Genomic DNA, 23,878 nt, shown 5'->3' on the forward strand with positions numbered 1-23,878 from the left:
TTGTAATGTAGGTAATTCACAAAAGTTATAAAATATCGGTGCGAAGATCTTGTCTATATTGGGATAAAAATAATCTCATGCAAACTACGTTGTGGAAGCCCTTTGTTCGGCAATCTTTCGGCTGCAGGTATAATGGTGCTAAAAGTCAAGGAAAAATTGGTGGGCGTCTTGGTGACAATGGTGTTAATACTTGTACGTAAAGACGTTTTACAAAAAAAAATGACACTCGCCACACCAGCGCACAAGCACCAAGAAGTCTTCTGTTCTCAGTATAGGAAGTGCTCACAGCTCGTCTACTGTAGTCTTGTTCTACTATGCAAGAACCTTGCAGTGATATGTCGTTTTGCGGTATCACACCAACGCGCCGCATACAAAATGTAATCAATTTAAAAAGCTATACATTTTTAACGCACCGCTGGTCACAGTTGATGGGCTATTCCCTAGAAAATGTGCTCGGATAGAAAATAAAAGTAGTGTACAGAAAATTTTGTTTATGGTGATATGCTTCGAGGAAAATCTAGGGAATTATGCATATAGAATATCGTCGAAATCAATAAAATGCTGTTCTATAATGTAAAATTTTACCTCCTCATATTTGCCGACCTCCTAATCTACTCGGTAGTGACCATTCCTACAGTGCCTACGAAGCAGGAGGTTCTGGGTTCGAATCCTGGTAAGGGCATTTATTTGCGTGTTTATCACAAATGTTTGTTCCTGAGTTATGGTTTTTTTTCTGTGTATATAAGTATTTATATATAAACCTCTCACAACACAAACTGCGCTGAACTAAATGATCTGTGTAAAATTGTCCTATAATATACCTAGTTTGTAATGAAATTTCAATCATTCATTAAATGTGTAGTTAAGTGAAAACCTGTATAGTCGTTTAGCTGTAGAGGTGACGAACAGACACAGAACTACTCTCACATTTATAATATATTGTTAGGTACTACGATTCGTAAGTTAAAATAGTAAGATCTTACATAAGGCAAGTTATTACTTTCGTAGGCAATATATGATGCTTAAATATTACAAGAATACGTATTTATAAAAACATATCTGAATTGAAGACTTAAGACAATTCTTTCTTTCGCTCCGCTTACGCAATCTAAGTATATTGCACTTATATTTTACAAGCTTTATATTTATTATTCTTTGTACAGAAAATAAGCATTAATAAACAAAAAGCAATGCCACTCAAAAAGCCAGACCCGAAAAGGAAAACGAATCCCCGCGTGTCCTTCAATCCACCTGTCATAAAACAAATAGAATAAATGAGAGTAATTTTTCTTTCGCAGAATACCCGATAAACTAGAGAACCGTCAATAACTCGTGAATGGAGCTCAGGGACTGTGCGTGGTTGGAATATAGTGAGCCTATAAGTTTGGGATTCGGAGTTAGGCTTCTGTGAGAGGGTCATTCTACTTTTCGTTAATCATTAGCTACACGAGTAGCAATACGAATACGAATCTTTCAACACACTTGGTCGTAACATGGAACTTATTAAACCGCTCTAGGTATATTGGGCCCAACCTAACCTAATGAAAAGTAGAATGACCCAAGAAGGCTGATAGTAAACTCGAGTGATGCTTCGGGCATAGATTGAATGAATGTTTATAAATCTAGAATTCATAGACTGGGTGTTCGGCAAAGCTGTGGTGTTGCTTACATATATACACCTAGTAAATGGCTTGCTACATTTCGGGAACAGTTCACGTTTACAGCGTATAGAGACACACACTCAGGAATATTTTTAAGATGTAGGTACCTAGTTTGATATTTATCTACCTATTAGATAAATATAGAACTCGACTGCCTTCTCCCCTTGTGCCTTTCGAATGTCATACAGTACAGGTAAAGTAACAAACGATTAAAAGATAAAAGATAGCCATTTGTTACAAAATTTCAATACCACAACCTAACGGTGGGAGTATCAAAACACAACGTGATTAAGCTTTCATTTAAGTTTTAAAATGATACTGACTACAAAGTAAACAAACTAGCATGTACAAAAATATGCAAGTTAAAAAGCGCAAGCCAGCAAAGCAGGATTTGAATTTAAAAGCTTGAAATTATCTTCCATAAAAAAATATTTTTAAGAAAGTTGACATTTTCGAATAGACTTTCACTTTTTTTATTTTTCGAGATTCAAATAAATGGGTTTTTCTCTGCAGCCAGTTTTTGGAGCTAGTCCAACGAAAATAGTTCATCAAGTATCATTACGTAGCAAAATCCGCAGAATTAATGCAAATAGACGCTTTTACGCTGCAGTACAACAATAAACTAAGATATTTTTATGTTTCTGTTTTTTAAAGAACTGCAAGTTGTATTGTAGGGATAAACTCAGACCAGCGAAAACGTTATCAAAAGAAAATGCCTCATTTTGGAAATTAAACTTTGATAAGACATAATTATTTTAAACAGTTTAGACCAGCCAATAGTCAATAGCGACTAAAAATTCAAGGAAGTGAAACCATGTCGTCTAAACTGCCTCATCTTGTGTAAAATATCGTTTTCATTCCAAACAAGACCGTACTTTAGTACCGTACCAATCAAGCCGGGCGTGACCGGCTCATGTAGGTATTTAGTTGATAAAACTCACTGTTGTGCATGTATTATTATTTTTATTATCATCCCGGCGCCAGAAAATCGCATCCCATCATACTTAATTTAATTCATATATGGTTACTCGTACCCAAAAAAGCTAAATCTGGGAACATTTTCCCTCGCATCAGTAGGTTTAATGACCGTGGAGTGTTCAAGCGGACCTCCGCTTTTCGCGAAGTGATTTCGCAGGTTTTTCCGGAGTATATTCTCATTCGATGCCCACGGGCAAATGTATCGAGTTCTCATGTGTACCACTGTAATGGGACCTCGAGTTCTACAGAAGTTTCTAGTAATAGAGAGCTCACTAATACTGGTTCACCTGAACCATTGACTTACTCGTGCTCGGTTGGGGAATGGAATATCATCTGGACGCGGACTGGGCGTTCCCCTTGTCGCTATCCACCGTGGCCCACGATTTTGTAAAAAGATTATTTCCCTCGCAATTTTTTGCCAATTCTGATCAGAGAGTGATTTAGCTTATTTTCTAGCTGCTTCATCTGGTTCGTTATTTTTTGACAATGTCACATTCTTCTAGCTAGACTTCTTTCTGTGTTAAAAACGAATAGTGAAATAACTTATACTTAAGACGTTCTTATCAGAGTGCTGTGCTGTATTTGGGCGTTTCGATTTTTGTGAAAGCGATCTCATTATTCATCTAGAGGAGAAACAAGCTAGACAAAACAACAAAATTACCGACCACTCGACTACTCAGTCATCCAGTGACCAGCTTCACTCAATGTGGTTTAATATGGTCTGACTTTCAGATTTAGATCATTTAACACACTGTAAACGTACATGTCAAAGTAAATTAAAATAAAAACACACACACCTAAAACTAACTAAACCTGAAATTATACATAATAATGACAAAATAAAAAAGCAATGACAGAGAAAACATCGTTAAAATAAGTAAATTTATTTTTACGCAGCAATATAATTGTAAATAGTTATTCTATATGTCTTTGGATATGGCCTAACTTCGTATAAGATTAATACAGTCTAAGAAAAAAACGTGCCCCGGAAATCAAGAAAAAGTCATTCTCGGATAGATGGCGCACACACCTTTGGCTTATGCTCGGCTAGATGGCGTGACGACACCGTTTCATATTTAACAATTTTAACACATAGATATCAGGGAATGAACATGGGTTAAAATGATATAAAAATAATAAAATCATCCATATATATACACATTTTTTTGATAATTGTATACGTCTTTATTTTGAGTTTTAGTCGTGTGTCGATAGATGGCAGTAATTTTACGGTGACTACAAAATTTACTATGACAGGACCCCTCTATACTATCTATTCTCTTTGCCATAACAAAATAACTATACAATACCTACTATACAAAGGTACCAAACAGATCGCTAGACCAGCTACCAAGTAGAATGCGCCTGCACGGGTGTTTCAGCACTTACCACAATTTATCTTTATCACAGAATGTTCAGGTTTTTAGCGTAATTTCGCGGATTCCCCCGGCATGGGGCTCGAGTAAATTGCGTCGGGAATTTCGAAACTAAAATGCGGCAAAACGGACGCATCATATTTTGGAGTTTTGCAACTTTTGGTTTAAGTTGCTCTTAAAGCCACAACGATGATGTTACCGGAAAGTAGATGATACTTCAGCATGAGATGTAAATCTAGCAGCAAAATTGCATGGCCACTTGCATTAATTCATTTTTAAAGTATCCGCAAAAGTAAACGTGTAGAAAGAGGGTTAAAAATAAAAAAAAAACAACTATTTTACGATAAAACGTTAATGTAAGAAATATAATGAAAACATGCTTCCATGAGATAAAACTCTAAAAACAAAGCTTAATTGCTATTTTATGTCTTTAATGAGCTTGTAACTGTAACCACACTGACACTAATTGGTACATTGTGACAAAATGTAATTCAGAGTCGTGTTTTGTTAGGGTTCCGTATCTAAAGGATAAAAACGGGACTCTATTATTAAGACTCTGCTGTCCGTCCGTCTGTCTGTCACCAGGCTGTAACTCAAGAACCGTGATAGCTAGACAGTTGAAATTTTCACTGATGATGTATTTCTGTTGCCGCTATAACAACAAATAATAAAAACAAAATAAAATAAATATTTAAGTGGGGCTCCTATACATCAAACGTGATTTTTTTGCCGTTTTCTGCATGATGGTGCGTGCGCGAGTCCGACTCACACTTGGCCATTTTTTACATTTTTAATGACTAGATTTAAAAAAAATGATTTATTATTAGGTACTTATTTGATAACTCAGTTTAATTTGTAAACATATCTAAATGGATCCTATAAGGCTGCGGTCGTCAACCTGCGGCCCGCGGGCCGCATGCGGCTCGTGAAACTGTCACTTGCGGCCCGAGTGCCGCCTTGGCTATTTTGTATGTAATGTCACTATATATATTACAACGACAATGTCTCATAAAGTCATAAATATTAACAAAGTACGGCCCGCGTCACCTCCGTTTCTTCTCTCTTTTCACTCTCTGCTAAAAGGTTGCCGACCGCTGCATAAGGAATCTGAAGTGAAAGTCAGGACCCAGCACCAGCAGGACACTAGCTTTCATACCTTTTTTTTATTTCAATGGATTACGTGACAAAATTAAAACAGATTTATAACTTTGGCTTAACTTAAAACTGCAATCTACGTCACTGAGGATTAAGGGCGGATTGTATCAAATGCATCTCGTCACTACTTTGAAAAAATCTCGTATCTCGCACTGCTGCTCAAAGTTAAAACGCAGTAACTCTGTATGCATCCCGTACATAGATGGGCGTTTTCACAAATCGTTGTTCATACGAAAAAGTCGTGTCCCATGACTTCCTTAGCTATTTTCTTGAATATTACCCAGACGTATGATAAAATGTTATACTTTTCAATTAAACAACTCATTAGGCTTTTTATTGGTCCTAGAATAACGCATTTAGCATTGCAAAATTTTAAATAAAACCGAAGAACCTTAAAAAAGTAGTCCAATTTTGACGTGTCCCATACTATCCAGGCAAAGATCAGAGTAAGAAAAAAAAAATTATTCCAAGACTATTTCAAAGTAACGGCTATTTTTCTGATCAACAATAAACTAATCCTCAATTCTCAACCTTAAACTCGAGTAGTACAGTACAAATTTAATTAAAAACAACGTATTTTGTCCTGTCCTGCAGAATAGCGTACAGCGGAATTTCCATACTACGCCACCGCAGTTTTAAAGGCTTGGCAACATTTTTTTAAACAAATACGATCTGATTTTGAATTAAGGCAACATTTCAAGGCAATAGCAGCCGCCATTTTGTTGAAAACTACGGCAGTTGATGCGCATTATGAGTTTAGAGTGGTCGCGTGGCATTCAGTCAAAAACAAAACTTCCAATACGACGCCTGATTTTAATAAGGTTAGATAATCCTCTACTTAAAACTTTTTAATTTGTTGAACTTGTTATTTATTCGTTATTCCGAATAAATAACACATTCAATTGAAGATCTAATAGATCATTTGCAATTTACATTTTAATGTTGCGTTGTCGTTAATACGTTACCTCCATTACGCCACCATAGCGTGAATGGAAATAAAAAGTGACGTAATGGAATTCTTAGGGTCGTTTCATAACGAAGCTAATTTGCTAAAGGTAATAAATTTATATATTGTGTGCGTATTATAACCTCGTCAGACCCACTGTACAATGTAAAATTACAAGATGTACAGTCACCATCATAACATCGGAGCTGTGGAGGTGGTCACAAATAAAATAATTCTGGTAGTTTACTTTATTTTTTGAAAATGCAAAGCAGTATGAACATTGCCTTATAGTTCCTAAACGCTATTTTGTGTTCTAGCTTACGCCACTGGGCCGACTGGCCTAATATGTCCTGCTATGGCTGTGATGTATTTCTTAAGATATTATATACAATATTCTAACGATTTTAAGATGTTAATTTATAAAAGTTATTTCACTTTATTATGTATCAGAGATTTATTAATATTTCACTAAAATATTAGTCATTTGTCAAGCTGTAGACAATAATATATAGTAAAAAGTACTGAAAAGTAGCGTAAGGGAAAGTTTTTTGATAAAAACGGGGTTGTTTTGTTTTATTTAGAAGACGTTTATATTTTTTTTTGAAAGATTCTTTTGTTTATATTTTGATGAATAAAAATTAAAACACTAACCCTTCCTGTATTTTTTTTATCAATCGCAAAATCAGTGACGTAATGGAACCTTGACCTAGCCTGACACGAGATTAATTGCGATTATTTACTGGAATTGTTAATATATCTCAATAAATTTAGTATTTTTATGCACCTCAAACAATAAACTATCTAATCAGCTACACCATAAAATAATTTAAAATATTTCCCAAAGTGGAATTCCACATACGTCACCAACAACGATTTGTGAAAACGCTCAGTTACCACATTTTTTATAACAGAGAACAAGATACGAGATTTATTCAAAGCAGTCACGATCTTTCGGATTGGTTTGTATTACTCGGCTGTCTTCCCATATATAACTAACAAAATTGTCTATATAATATAATTACGATGATTCCGCTTAAGTACTGATTGATTAAAATTTATCTGACGAGGCCGCCAAAAGAGGAAATTAGCTTGGGGATAAGCATCTCTCAGGAAGACCTGTAGGATTATACAGATCCGTAAAGGGATTGAACAATACAAATTGCTTCCATGAATGATTTGAAATTGATACATTTTGAAATTGTGGAACTTATTGTTAGTAAGAAGATTCGTAGTTGTTGTTTTAACAAACCTCTTGAACACAAGCAATTACTAACTAACTGTAATAGTAAATACATTAGGTAGGTACTTTAAAACAAGTAATAAAGATTTGCCGACCAGGTAGTGATTCGTTAGAGTACGTTTTAAATGTATGTATGTGCAGGGCCATCTTAAACTAGCCCCAGCGTAGTTTAAGATGGCCTTGGGTATATTAGAATTTGGGGCCCTTTTGGAAAGTAAAGGAAGCGAATTAAACTAACGCTTTTTTATTATGATCTATTTTTTATAGGTACCAAATATAATGTTACTGTCTGTCCTTCGGGCCCCCTGATGATGAGAGCCCTGGGCACGGGCCCCGTCTGCCCGTATGGTAAACAATATTAATTTACTAAACATGGTACTGTGTATGTGTTAGTGTTGAATTCATGTTGCGGCCTCAGTCAGTGTGTGCGGAATGACAAATTAGTTTTATGAGCAAGCGCCGGGCGCGGAAAATCGAAAAATAAGACGGACACGTGGCGCTTGCTTTTATGTTGTAATGCATCCTAAATACGAGAAAATAATCTACTTTGAAGTTTCAATTCAAAATAAACTAATTTTCGTGTGGTGCCTTTGTACAGTAGACGTCAAAGATATGTTTACACTGTTGCATCTTACTCCCTTATACCTATAATAAGGCGAAACATGTAAACATAATATATATCTTTGACGTCGACTGTACAGGAGATGGTGTCTAGTAGCAAGTAGTCACTGGATGTTTGTTCTTATTATCCTAAATAGGATTCCGTAAGTACCTAAGAAAAAAAATTGTGCGTTTTTGGCTAAAGTTACTCCATATGCTTTGATGACTCCTTTCTACAAACAAGCTTTTTCGTGTGATGTTTAGACCGTGCGCAAGTTTTAGAAAAATAAAATTGTATTTTGCAAAATTTAAAAGTTAGAATGCACAATTCTATATTAGGTTATTTGGACTCGCATTTTGCGGCCTCAGTAACGGAATGGCAAATTAGTTTTGTGAACAGGCGCGGAAAATTCACAAATAGGACGAACAAAATGGCGCTTGCTAGTGCTTACAGTGCACACCCTAAATAGAAGTTCATATCAAAGGAGAATCAGGGAATTTTCGGCTAAAGTTTAGTTTGCTTTCATGCGATGTATAGTCTGTGTAAAAAATATGCGGCGCTTGGTACGAAATGGGGCATTAGACTTTTACAGTGCAATACAATCTAAATCGGAGGAATTCGCATGAATTTTGTTTTTAGGCTCTTAAGGCTGAGCCACACCGGCTTGCGTGTTCGTGACGTACACGTGTGCGTGCGCTAAAATGTTGGAGCCGCACACGCACACGCACACGCACGCAAGCGGTGTGCCATCTCTCATAAGGATCTGTATACTACAACGTCGCACGCGCACGTGCACGTCACGCACACGCAAGCAAGCGGTGTGCCATCTCTCATAAGGATCTGTATACTACAACGCCACACGCGTACGTGCACGTCACGCACCCGCAGCCGGTGTGCACAGGCCTTTACAATATCTGAATTATTTAATGTTTATTGTCTCTGTTACCTTAAGAAAAGCTCTAATATTCAATTACATTTGTAATGTACACTAGCAATCAAAAGTGCATGGAGATGTTTCACCCGTCATATTAAGGCATTACGGTCCACATCTATCCATGCACTTTTGAACGCCACTGTACAGTCAAAAAAATTTTTTTGTATCATATCGTACCTTAAACTACGTGTATGTGAGGTGTGCAATAAAGAGTATTGTATTGTATTGTATTGTATTGTACCTTGTCATAGTGACATCAGTGATCAATATGAAAGCCGTTACACAGAATACATGGTGTGACTTTAAATCCAGGGCTTGACTTTACTCGTTAAACTGAGCTACTTTTACTATGGCACCAACCCTAAAATCGGGGAAATTTTGTTGGCTTTTCCATAGAAAACGTCGACATCTGATCAGTCAAAATGTATGAAGAAGTAAAAAAAATTTTCAGGATTTCGGGGTTGGTGCCATAATAAAAGTAGCTCAGTTTAGCGAGTAGAATCGAGCCCTAGATTTAAAGCCCCATGGTCATACACACACTGTATAATACGAAACGATTTAATAAACAAATTTCTTGACCGCACTCATACATCGCTTATTAGGTAATTAATATGTAGATCTCCGAAGGCCCTCATTGCAGTGTGACCAATTGACCATTCATTCCCCACGAACGCCCCCACAAAAGCCATTAATTTCTCATAAGGACCGATCAATTAATCAGTTCAAATGCTCTCCAAAACCAATGTCTTGCGGCTAAGTGAAATTCTAACATTTTAATCAATCGGGGTCAGGGCGCGATTTAATTACGTAGCTGATTTCAACCCCGCTCGTATTATGTAAGTGCCATTGCTTTCTGATTCCAATAATTGTTTGATGAAGACTATTATGAGAACAAATAATTTGCAATATCTTGGCTCAATAAAGATAAACGAGTAGTAAATTAATAGAGTTGTCGTTCGCCGTAACAACGCCGTGTGCCTCATTCAATGAAATTCTCTACCAATTGTAGACAAATGTAGATGGCGCTATTTGATGCGTTTGCATTTTAGTTTTAAGCATACATTAACGTTATTTATGAAATTTTACGGACCTGATTAAACCTAAATTATGTTTTGTCCCTTTCCTACAAATACATAAGTCAAACGATTATTAGTTAATTGAGGTTTAGACGCGGAAAAATGATTGGACACTTAATACGACACGACCACAAACCCAGACGCAGCTTTTTGGAGCAAGTGAAAGAAAAATTGGGGGTCGTGTCGTACCAAAAAGTCAAAGAGCTGGCGCAGGATAGGGAAAGCTGGAGGATACTCCACCGACAAGAGAATAACTCTTGAGTTAATGATGATGATGAGGTTTGTAGCGCGTTTATGAATAAGGAGTTAAATGTATTATTACTGCTATTTATGCGTAAAAGGGACTACTTATTACGCGCGGCGCAGTTGCGAAGCTTACTTTTTTAAATGTTTTAATGCTTAAATGTTTACTTTTTTACACTTCCAAAGGTGCGGGCGTTAAATAAATAAGTGACTTTGAGTGAGAGGTCTTATGAATTACTTGACTTGTAGTTACTTATATAAAATATTTGCATATAAATGGCCCTACATTAACACTGAATGCCGTAATCCTTTTACTGATAAAGCAAAGAGCACAAACAACGAAACCCTCTTTAGCTTTTCTTTTCACAAAACTAAAAGCAACTTAATGCATGTTACATTCACTTAATTTCTTACTTAGCCTACCTTTTACGTTATTTACTTTAGGGGTTACATCAAAATATGTACAGTTACAATATATTTGCGCATTAGTAGGTCCGCCTATCCCATAATTCATGGAACGGAAATTCTCGTATACCTATGTCATAAATGTGAAAGCTTGTATCGAGTTTCGTGACGAAAAACTAAACACGGAGGCAAATATTGACTACGTACTGAATTCAGGTTTATTACAAGTTTTTGTTTAGTTTCATATTTGTATTGGTACTTTTCGCTTTAGAATTGAGCTACAATTTTGTATCAGTAGCATTTTGCGTTAAAATTTTATGCATTCACCAATTTGAACCGTCCCCTGCAATATTTCCGGACCGATACGACCTTCAAACCTTCAAGAAAAGAGCGTACTCCCATCTTAAGGCCTATGCACACCGGCTGCGTGTGCGTGACGTGCACGTGTGCGTGCGGCGTTGTAATATATCGATCCTTATGAGGGACGGCACACCGCTTGCGTGACGTGTGCGTATGCGGCTCCAACATTTTAGCGCACGTGCACGTGCACGTCACGCACACGCAAGCCGGTGTGCACAGGCCATTAAACTCCCATTTTCAACCCCTCAGGTGTTGCGGGTGTCAATGGGCGACGTGATCGCTTACCTCCTATATCATAAAAAAATTGAATTTTGTTTTCGACTCTAACTCTGAGGCTGGCACTTAACCGATTCGTTGCGTGTTCCATTTTCGAAAACTTTTGGCTGTGGGGCGGAACAATCATTTGATGACACGGCAGCCATGCCATGCGCCATAGAATATGATGACACTCCTCCCGTGTAATACGCCACACGTAAAAAACATTGATGACACGGCAGGCGTGTCATCAGCCCCGAATCGGTTAAGGCTCTGTTGAGATCGCAAAAAGTAAAAAGTTATCCTACTCACGTTAATGAATTTAAAAGAACAAGCTGACATTTTCTGTCTGTTGACTATAGCTAGAAACAGTAGAAACAAAACAAACGCGAGTACACGTCAGCAGCTAAGCCCGGACAAATGACGAGCACGCCGAATTTGCCGGCTGGCAGCCAACATGGCTTGTTCGTTGAGGCGCAAGACGTGTAGGTTTAATCCGAGCCTTGTTGCCATTAGTTACGTATATGCAAGCGAGTGTTACTCGCCAGTATAGTGTGACATCGACGTCTGTCGTAGAGTTAAACCAAGAAAAGTCTGCAGCGATTTTGACAGCCCACGTAGTGCAAGTTTTATTTATAAGTCATAATTAATTGCTTAACTAGAAGTTGACGTTTAAACACTTGTATTTACTGCGTGGGCTATCAAAATCGCTGCAGACTTTTCTTGGTCTGACTATCAGTATTTATAATCGAGCAGTACACCGATACGCAATTTTTATTCATCATCATCATCATCTCAGCCATAAGACGTCCACTGCTGAACATAGGCCTCCCCTTTAACAATAATTTTTATTGGTCGATTGAAATCGCTCTATACAAAGGCCAAAAATTTTCTCATCAAACAAAATTTTCGGATCACGATTCAATATTAATAACTTATTTATACCGATCCCCACTATTTTTGCTACAACTTGTATTCTCCTGTCCTGATAATTAAGTGTACATTACGAGTAATTGTCCTGAGACGCGCTAAGCTATAGACATAACTGTTCTAGAATACTAAGTTTAGGTAATACTGTAATACAGTATGCCGGAGGGTAGAAGCTAGTGTTCAGTTTGTTGACCTAGCTCTCCCAAGACGCTGAGATTGAGTGAATACGGCACGTGTGTGCACTGACACTGAAATAGACTATATGGCTATATGAATTTTTCAGAAATAGTTATCAAGAGTAAGCAAGAGGGATTATCAAGGCGGCTGCTACTAATATTGAAATGCACTTTAACTGACTTTAACGGGGGTTAAAGTACTTAGTATATGTATAGCAATATATAAAATGGGGTGAATTATACTACAAGTGTCGTGGAAAGTGAAAAAGACAATAGACAATCCAATTTATCAACAACACTCTGTCAATTTAGTTGTAATTTATGGGTGTGCAACCATAGTTCTGTAAAAAAATTTAAACTTGAAATTGGGTTGATAAGTAAATAAGTAAATCTTTTATTAGGTTTGAGATAGTAAAGAGACAAATAAATAACCTATGAACTAAAGATATCTATGAATAAAACTAAGAACCCTAAATATATCTACAACTAAGCAAGGAATATATTAAAAACTACTGAAAGAGGCCTCCCCGCGCTACTCCCAGCACAAAAGTGTCCTTCACACTCGCTGCGTTACCGATATATTTACAGAATATTGTCTTCTTGTATTTACGGTATGCTGCATATTTACGTTTCCTTTTCAGATAATGGAAAATCAACATTTTATTAAGCTTTTTGCTTTTTGACGACTACAAAACTCGCAATTTACCAGAGATACGAGGATGGATTTCTCGCCTTCACAAATGTTATTAGCGCTCGAACGTGTCAGGTGGAATCCTTAATCTGATTGTGATTATTGTTGCCGGATAAATTCCGTAACTTATTTTTTTCAAAAATGTTGATGAAATTATTTGTGAATAATTTTTTTGTTGTCAAGAATGTCTATCATACCTATTGCATCTAATTCAATGTCCTTGAATTCGTTAGAAAATGTCTAATTGAATCCCTGACAGAGTCAGGTTCTATTTTATTGTAATTAATTAATACGGGATACATCAAATATGTTTGAATATTTATAGTTGAGTAATTGTTAGATATTTTAAACATACATACATACATACATCACTGGCTCAGTGACCCAAAGAGGATCTTGGCCTCTGACACAAGAGAGCGCCATTCTGCCCTATTTTGCGCCACTTCACGCCAGTTGGGTATTCCGAGGGCAGAGAGGTCTTTTTGGGCTTCGTCACTCCAGCGGTATCTGGGACGCCCAGACGGACGTTTTCCGCCCGGGCGCCCCACATACGCTCTTCTCACAGCACGATCCTCCCCCATTCTCTCCAGGTGACCAAGCCAGCGGAGTCGTGTTGCTTTGATCTCGCCAATTATATTAGGCATGGCAACCAGCTCCTCTAGCTCCCTATTTTTTCTTCGCCTCCAAGTTCCATCCTCCTCTCTGATAGGTCCCAGAATCTTCCGCCAGATTTTCCTCTCCGCCACTAAGAGCTTGCTCTCTTCTTTCTGAGTCAGCGTCCAAGCTTCACACCCATACATCAAAATTGGTCTAATCACGGTCTTGTAGACTCGAATCTTGGTTGGTCTACTGATCAGCTTGGACACTAAGACTCGATGGAGCGCTGCCGAGCATCTTAGGGCGTTTTGGACTCGAATATCTATCTCTTCCTCCCTTCGGTTGGTATCAGTTACTGTGCAACCAAGATACCTAAAATGATCTACACCTTTGTAGGTGGTTGCTCCGACTACTAGGTCTTCTCTTTTCACTCTGGTGTTCTTGTACCTTTTCATTTGGAGATATTCGGTTTTCTGGTGGTTGATTCTGAGACCTATCTTCTCCCCTTCCTGCTCCACAATTCTAGCCATGGCCTCCAGGTCCCTTTTGTTTTGAGCCAATAGCCCCAGGTCATCAGCATAGCCAATGATCTTATGTCTGCCGTTCAACTCTACACCCCCATCATACATAAGCAATTTTCGGACGACGTATTCGAGTGCCAAGTTGAACAGCATTGGCGAAAGGGCGTCTCCCTGCTTCAGGCCAGTGACAACTGCAAATTCGGCCGTCAGTTCTCCGCAAGCTCTTACCCTCATCTGGCTCACTTTGGTAGCTACAGCAATCATTTTTACCAATTTTTCTGGCACTTTGAAGTACCGCAAAATCTTGTACAGTGTATCTCTGTCGACACTGTCGTATGCTTTGGCAAAATCAACAAAAAGCATATGGATATTTTGTGCGTACTCCCATTTCTTCTCCATCAGCTGTTTCAACAGGAATATCTGATCCACAGTACTGCGGTTCTGGCGGAAGCCACACTGGTAGTCACCGAGTATGTTTTCGGCATAAGGCTGAAGTCGACCCAATAGGACATATGAGAGGACTTTATATGCCGTTGGCAGCAGTGCGATACCCCTGTAGTTGTTACACTTTTTCCTGGAACCTTTTTTGTGGATGGGGCATATCACTCTAGTGTTCCACTCTTCGGGTTGTTGTTCTTCTTTCCAGATCTTCATGATTATCTCATATAATCTAGATTGCACTGCTCCCCCACCATACTTCCATACCTCTGCATATATTCCGTCCATCCCTGGGGATTTATTGTTTTTCAGCCTCATGATAGCCTTCCTCACTTCATCGAATGTTGGTTCTTCTACAGTATCCACACACTCCTCCGTTGCCTGCACCTCAATACGACTGTTCACCGGTTGACAGTTGAGCAAGTTCATAAAATATTGACGCCATTCACACTTTATTGCTTCCGTCTCTACCACAAGGTCTCCATTATCGTCTTCCAGAAACTGCGCGCCAGGTTGGTATCCTTTCTTAATCATGCCCAGCTCTTGATAGAACTTTCTGCTCTTATTAGCTCTTATCAAAGTTTCGATATCACTTAGGTGATTTTCCAGATGTCGCCTCTTCAGATTTCTAATCAAGTTCCTAAACCTACAGCGTGCTTCCCGATAATTGTCGTTTCATTTGTTGTCCTGTTCCGCGAGAGCCTTAAATTTCCGTCTTTCCGCCATAGCTAGATCACACTCCTCATTCCACCACTTCCTCCTTTTCTTTCGCTTCTTTTTGCCTAATATTTCTAACCCTGCTTTTGTTACTATTTCTCTTGTCTCTTCCCACATTGTATTAACATCCTCTTGTGATTCCAGATTTCTAAATCTATTACTTATTTCGAGTTGAAACTGTCGAATCATGTCCTTATCCTTAAGACTCTCCAAATTGATGCCCTGACTTTCCATTTGACGTTCTCTGCGTATTATTTTTATTCTTGCTTTGAGTTTCACACCCAGCAAGTAGTGGTCACTGTCACAATCAACACCCCGATAACTTTTCACGTCTTCTATAACGCTTTTGTGACGACTGTCAATTAAGACGTGATCAATTTGGTTGACCGTTATCCCATTAGGGTGTTTCCATGTTCCCTTATGGATATCTTTATGTGGAAACATGGTGCTCGTAACAAAGATATTTTAAACAACAAAACAAAATGTATTTTGGGAAATATTTTACAGTTTCATCGGCTTCAAAGCTAAAATCAGTTGGTCCGTGATTACCGGTTTGGATCCTATTACTCTAAGCAATATAAATAGGTATATTTATTTACAATTCGACACTAAGATTGCCATCTATTATTTTTCAGAATTTTCCTATTGTGTTGTTACTGTTCGAGCCGATTTAGTTAGATGTCTTAATTTCACCAAAGATGGCGCTGTTACAAACGCTAACTGGGTAACAGTAGTTCATCATGGAATGTACATATATAATGTCAAATATGTGAATAAACGATTGGTAATTGGTATTGGTAACTAAGCAACTTCTTCAAACAGTTACTAAACGATATACTACGCGACTAATTCGTATATACCACGTCTCCAGGGAAAGAAAACTCTTCCACATTTTCTAATTAAAAAACAAATGACGCTCCGCTTTAGCTGGAAACAATTTTCTTTTCTATTTCTTTCACCACAACATCCAATTTACCACGAGTTTAATATAAATGACGCGGCGTAGCAGAGGAAAGTGAAGCCAGTAGTGTATTTAATTTGCACAACCCCACACGAACGAAACCGCAGATGTAATTGGAACGCGAGAGAGTTGACAGTGTAATTTATTATACTGAACTTAAGTAAATATAGTAAATATTTACTGAAGTTGGTAACTGCTTAACGATGAAACTTTACTAGAAATATCCGCTTCATTACGTTTTAGTACCGTATATTTTATATTTGTTACTTAATACTTTGTTATTTACAATCAATTTGAGGGATAGGTACTGCAGTCAAAATTCTTGAAAATTTAATTAATAAATAATATAGTAGTAAGGACTTTATTTAATCACATGTGACATAATTTTCAAGCATAATGAAAGCACAGCGTTGAATAAAAGAGGTTTTATAATATAAGACCTAAGATTGCCCCACAAATATTTTATTACACAAATAACCTCAATATTTACGAGGAATATACTAGACAGACTTTAAGCGGCTAAATATCGAAGAAAGAAAGAAAGAAAGAAAGAATTCATCAGCAAAATCCAAAAAGGCAATAAAATATTCCTTTGGATGTTCTTAGTGCTAATCGGCCCTTTTCATTGCAGGTGGCGCCGTAGGCAGCCAAGGGGTGTCGGTCTCCACTCAGGTAAGCTTTATACTTATCTACTCGTATAGTACCTTATTTGAATTTTTGAGTAAGTCGGTAAGCTTCTACTACCTTTGTGATACAAGTATTGTCTGACAAACAGTCAGACAGACAGACAGCCATAGTAATAGGGGGACCCTAAAATTAACTTAAACATCATATTTTCACAGTAGATAGCAATTGTTTCATAGATATATAACCTAACTATATTTTTAGAATGTCATCATAAAACAAAACTTACTAAATTAAACTATTAAATTTTACTTGCCGTTTCAACATTTTAGGAGATCATAAACTTTAGATGCTATTTCATTTCGAAATGTCGGGGCATCAAATAAAGCTAAACTGTATCAAGACTTAAACAAGTTGTTGATACACATATACAAATACAATTGTTCATAATTACTACGCGTGATATTACGACACCTAATATGCTGATTGGTGATATTAGGTAGTAGATTCGTTAGATGATTTATTTTAACTCAGCTTCAGAAGGTATTAATTAAATATCAATTCAATAACTTTATGCCTACAAATTCTAAACTGATTAGACTTTACTTTGTCAACATAGACTAATACCTAAATGAAAATTTCGAATCAACTCGCATGGCGCTCCAAATTTGAATACCTATCAATTTATCCAACGGCTACCTAATGATTCTCCGAGTAATTTTAGCAGATTATCGATTCGCAGACAACGATTCGCCGAACATCTTTCGCAGAGTGATTTATTTGTAAATGTAACTTCTGTAAAATCGGAGTAATTTTTCTCGAAATAAGTATACAATAGAGCATCTATCCAACACGTATAAACGATTTGTTTACCTTTACAGATATCTTATATGAAAACATAATGACAGCATTTTAGGATTCGTGGCACGTGTGTTACTTTACAAGCATGGGTAAGGAACACCTGTGATAAAAAAAGGTTGGGAGGACGCTGCACAATATTACCTACCGATCCTACATGTAACTTCACGTTAGGAATTCTAGAAAGAAAAAGAAATACTTGAATAATATGTTGCCTGGAGGAACCGAGAAAATAATGTCATGAGCGAGCAAGCGAATAAAATGGAATATAAATGTAGGTAGGTGATATCATTATTATCCGAGTCGAAAAAGCGGCGAACATTTAACATCTTTTCTTGATTTGTGTATAATTACGAACATAAATACTAGTGTGTCGCGTTCTTTCGCTCTCTGAAACCATTAACCATTGGGCCTTGTTGCCTGAATTAAATTTCTAAATAAAATAAAAATAAATTAATTAATTAATGAAGTTCTAATGTTGTCCCTTAATAGCGCGAGTTTCTATAATCTATCTATTCTATCTGGTGTTGGGTATCTATTAATTATGAAGCTATATCACGTAAATTATGGATTAATTAGCGATTCCTTAATTAGGAAAGCATCATTAAGATCAAGTTGAAGTAAACACTAACCAACTTGAATGATGAATTAACATCAAAAGCAATTTACTTTACGTTTCAGAATACCTTCAACATCATTACAATAACATTTATTAAGACTATAGACAATAGAGTGAAACCGAAATTAACCGAGTCCTATTCCGCTGATGAGCCAGGCTAATTTACGACGCGATCTACTTTTTAACCGACTTCCCAAAGGAGGAGGTTATCAATTCGGTTGTATGTTTTTTATTTATTTTTTTTTTTTTTGTTTTTTTTTTTTTTATGTTTGTTACTTCATATCTCCGTCATTACTGGACCGATTTTGAAAATTATTTTTTTGATTGAATGTATATGCATACAGATTGGTCCCGTTTCTGTCAAAACCCAGTTCTGATGATGGGTTCCATGAGGAATCGAGGGAACTCCTCAAATGTTAAAGGCATACATATAGTGATTTTTGGGTTTTTATCATCAAATCAAGCATATACATCCAAAAGAGTGACATTTGATGAAGTGGAACTGCTGATGATGATCAGAACGGAACTCCTCAACGACGCATAGTTCACGGTTTGCGATTTGTCCTCTTCGTTATGTTTGTTAAGCAAGTTCAGTTTTTAATGCACATTTTTGTCAAGCTCGAGTTCTGATGATGGGATCCATGAGGAATCGAGAGAACTCCTCAAATCTTAAAGGCATGCGTATAGAGATTTTTGTATTTACATCAGAAAATTAAGCATTTTCATTAAAAACTGTCGCATTTGATGAAGTGGAACTGCTGATGATGATCAGAACAGAACTCTTCAACGACGCATAGTTCACGTTTCGAGATTTTTCCTCTTCGTTATGTTTGTTAAGCAAGTTAAGTTTTTAATGCACATTTTTGTCAAGCTCGAGTTCTGATGATGGGATCCATAAGGAATCGATGGAACTCCTCAAATATTAAAGGCATGCGTATAGAGATTTTTGTATTTACATCAGAAAATTAAGCATTTTCATTAAAAACTGTTGCATTTGATGAAGCGGAACTGCTGATGATGATCAGAACAGAACTCTTCAACGACGCATAGTTCACGTTTCGAGATTTTTCCTCTTCGTTATGTTTGTTAAGCAAGTTAAGTTTTTAATGCACATTTTTGTCAAGCTCGAGTTCTGATGATGGGATCCATAAGGAATCGAGGGAACTCCTCAAATATTAAAGGCATGCGTATAGAGATTTTTGTATTTACATCAGGAAATTAAGCATTCATTAAAAACTGTCGCATTTGATGAAGTGGAACTGCTGATGATGATCAGAACAGAACTCTTCAACGACGCATAGTTCACGTTTGGCGATTTTTCCTCTTCGTTATGTTTGTTAAGCAAGTTAAGTTTTTAAGCCACATTTTTGTCAAGCTCGAGTTCTGATGATGGGATCCATAAGGAATCGAGGGAACTCCTCAAATATTAAAGGCATACGCATAGATTTTTTTGTATTTTCATCATAAAATCAAGCATTTACATTAAAAACTGTCGCATTTGATGAAATGGAACTGCTGATGATGACCAGAATAGAACTCTTCAACAACGCATAGTACACATTTGGTGATTACGAATTTCGATTTTGACTTGGACTGGGTCCCGGACTCGGACCCAGAACCGGACTCATACCCGGATCCGGTTCGGACCCGGACCCGGACCTGGACTCGAACCCGGGCTCGGACCCGGACTCGGACCCGGACTCAGACCCGGACTCGGACCCGGACCTTGACCCGGAAAACCACTAGGATACCTTAACTAAATAAACCACTATGATTACCTACCATAAAATGTGTAAGTATATAAGTATGATGATGCCAATCTTACTAGCCCCTCCCGCTTAAACCCCCGTACACCGCACCGCATGGGCCGTTAAGTGGGTTAGGTTAGGTTTGAACTGCGATCCTCACAGAACTGAACTGCTATCAGAGAAGTGGGTTAGGTTAGGCTAGAACTACGACCCTTACAGAAGCGAAATGCTAGTAAAAAAGTGGGTGGTTTTACCTCCTTTTCTACATAGTGTACCATCTACAATAATCTTTCACCGGCCCCCATAGAAGTCGGTTTTTTTTTCTTAAAAATTATAATGAAATTCCTGCGATGTAAGGAGCGTGGAAAGTGAAAACCCTTTGTTTGAAGTATTCAGGTGTCTGCCCTTTGCGTGGGGAACAAGTTATAAAAGACAGGTAGGTATGAGGAATGTTATGAAAGTGAAGGAAGCGAAAGAGGTAGGTATGAGGAATGTTATGAAAGTGAAGGAAGCGAAAGAGGTATGTCAGGATCGTAGCAAGTGGAAATCCGTGGTCTCTGCCTACCCCTCCGGGAAATAGGGATGATTATATGTATACGTAGGTATGTTTTGTTCGGTTGGCAACTGCAGCTGAATTACTGTTGAGACATACTGCGACGGCCTTGATTCGGGCGCTTATCTATGAATTTACTTGATTATTATTGGCGGATTGCGGCTCAGTTTATCAAAGAAATTGATAGATACATATGGTACTGCTACACTCTATCGCTTGCTAATAAACTGGTCCAATGTTAACTTTGCACTTATTCTATTAAAGTAAATTGTTTACTTTAATAGAAAAGTGTGTCCTATGTCATTTGCTCGCGAAATACAAACAAATAATATTTTATCAACAACGGGTATTAGGTATATGACGAATAATAAACTATTTTCTAGAAACCACGATTAAAATGGCCAGCCATAATTGTCAAATCTAACAAATTGTGGCATTACTTCCGGCGCTGTGAAGTTGTGGAACGAGTTGCCCCTGTCGCTCAAGCGGTCCCAGTCTGTAGCGTCATTCAAGGCTAATTTGAAGAAACTTATGCTTTCCAACCAAGCGTGATTTGGTTAAGTACTGATGTTTATTAATTTTTTTTTTGACACTTGTGTATATATATATAATTATATTATATGTAATATATGTTTAGTATTTATGTATGTAGCATGTATTTTATTTACTTTTGGACGTTTTGGTTAGTTTACTTTTAAAATGTTACTGTGCATTCCTTAAGTTTGTCTATCTAATTTGAATTCTCCCCTCATCTACTCGAAGGTTAGCTGGAAGAGATCCCTTGCAGGGATAAGCTCGCCTTTGTACCTTTATTTCTGTAAATATTATGTAAACCTGTGTTGTGTACAATAAAGTGATTACTACTACTACTACTACTTCCATGACAAAGGATAAGTACGAAACGTTCTTATTATGGATAGAGAAAAAAAACATTATAATTCGTATAATTATACTGGGTCAAGCAAATCTTGTCAGTAGCAAACGGCGGCAAATTTGAAAAATCGCGGGTTAGCAACACTTGTGTTCGAATAATTCGAAAATCGCGTGTCATCTGTGTTTTATCTGTGGAATGTGGATTGTGAATGACAGCCATCATCTTGTTTGTTTACTTTCTGAATCGTTTCTATTTCAAGAGATATTTCTGCTGTGTCACCATTAAATACCAATATATTAAATAAGACTATGCTTAATTAAAGCTAAGGTGCCTACAATGCCTACAGTGCCAACTGAGAAATCTATCTATCAGTATGACATCTACCTGCTGAAGCAATGATTTTATTCATACATTCTTCCCATATAACCATTCCAGTCGCAGAATCATCAAAGTGGTAACTAAATGTCAGATGTATCGTAACAGAGTCCACACAATGTGTCTAGAATTGTTTCGAAACAAAGTGTCGTCGCCGTGTGTACTTTTTTCCGTAACAAGGTGTCGACACATTTGTGTGCACTTTGCGTGCGGTTTGCGACTAAATCTGACAGCAAATTTGTGACAGCAAATGTCAATATGTAATACCTCTTGAAAACCAAGGTTTGTCAAACTACTATTAGTGTCTCGTGTGCTCGTAAGTAATTCTAGTAAGTCATCATGGGCGATGCAAATGATAATAATCGACCAAAACCATATAAACACCCAACACCCGTCAACCTTTTACAGAAAAGTTTTTAAAGAAATGCAATAAGCTACTTAGGTCAGCCAACGAATGCTCCAAAAAGTTGTAGAGGGAAATGCTCGGAACACAATTTTTGACTCTGTAACTTGGTTTGGACAAGTTAGGAGGTGAACATATCAAAAGTCCCCGGCCGTAGCCCTTGAGCGGGGGGAAGAGAGGGGGCTTTGTTTGAAGGTCCCATTTTCCGGTTTTTCGATTATATCTCGGAAACTATGCATCTTAGCGACATGGCCATTTATACAAAATGAAAGTTAATTTAATTTGTTACAAGTTTATTCAGTCAATTTTTTCGATATGATGAATAGTTTTTGAGATATCCGCTCTTGAAAGTTTATTTAGGGCTCACAATTTTATTTTGATATATCTACATCAGTGAAGGTGCTAGGCCGTGTATGGTATCGTTTTCGTATAAATCTGGGTTGCTGAATCCATTTAAGGTATCACATTGACACCATTCCACAAAATTAAAAAAAATCTTTTTAGGGTTTCGTACCTCAAAAGCAAAAAAACGGAATCCTTGTAGGATCACTCGTGCGTCTGTATGTCTGTCCGTCTGAATACACAAAATAGTTATTTACCTATAGATGACAGGAAAACCTATTAGAAATGTGCAGTCAAGCGCGAGTCGGGCTTAATGTACGGAACCCTTAATACGCGAGTCCGACTCGCACTTGGCCGGTTTTTTTTAAACTCCTCTTGACGCTTAACCGCTGAACCGATTTCGTTGAAATTTGGTATAGAAATAGTTTGCGTCCCGGAACAGGACATAGGATAGATCTTATAACCAAAATCATCTTTTGAAGGTGTGAAAAGTGGCGTGGAAATTTGTACGGGAAATCAATAACCGCTGAACCGATTTATATTAAATTTGGTATGGTCTACATCTTTGATTTAGTTAAAAATGATAAAAAAACATGACTTGAAACCTAAACTTAAACAGTATTAACCAGGTATTAACTTCAAGAAGTCAATTCTGAATTCCCCCCTACACCTCATTTCACACCTTTAAAGGATGATTTTTGAGATAACTTATTATGTCCTGTCTCGGGACTCAAAATATATGTGTACTAAATTTAAATTAAAACTATTCAGCAGTTTAAGCGTGAAGAGGAGTTTAAAAGAAAGTATTTTAATAAGTTCATGTTTTTAGTTTTTTACTTTGGAATGGTGTCAATGTGATACCATAACTAAATTTGGTACTGCGAATTTATACGAAAACGATACCAAACATGGCCTCGTAGCTTTACTGTTGTAGAAGTCAAAATAAAATTGAGAGCCCTAAATTCTTATTACTTGGCCAAACTTGTGTAGAAGGAAAAGGAAAAATAAAAGTCTTCGGCAGGAATATAAGACACAAATATAATTTTTTTTTTTGCGTTACTATTTCAATCATCAAATATAAACATACCTTGATTATAGTATTCAAGTGAGATCCTCATAGATAAACAAAAACATTTACTTAAACTTAAAAAATTACAAGGTCGAAATGTCACGGAACTTGTGAGAGTAATATGTGAAAAATAAAAACTTTTATGACAAAAA

General features: G+C 37.2%; 1 protein-coding gene across 1 annotated transcript in view; it reads left to right on the top strand.

Annotated features, from left to right (window-relative positions):
• The window catches only part of LOC134672402 (serine-rich adhesin for platelets), a 346,211-nt gene that overhangs the window by 244,481 nt on the left and 77,852 nt on the right, over positions 1-23,878 (top strand). The window contains exon 2 of the mRNA XM_063530285.1: positions 16,893-16,933. Within this exon, the coding sequence (XP_063386355.1) occupies positions 16,893-16,933 (41 nt within the window). The remainder of the gene's footprint in view (positions 1-16,892; positions 16,934-23,878) is intronic.

This window comes from Cydia fagiglandana, chromosome 17 (assembly GCF_963556715.1).
Source record: "Cydia fagiglandana chromosome 17, ilCydFagi1.1, whole genome shotgun sequence".
Taxonomy (NCBI): Eukaryota; Metazoa; Arthropoda; class Insecta; order Lepidoptera; family Tortricidae; genus Cydia; species Cydia fagiglandana.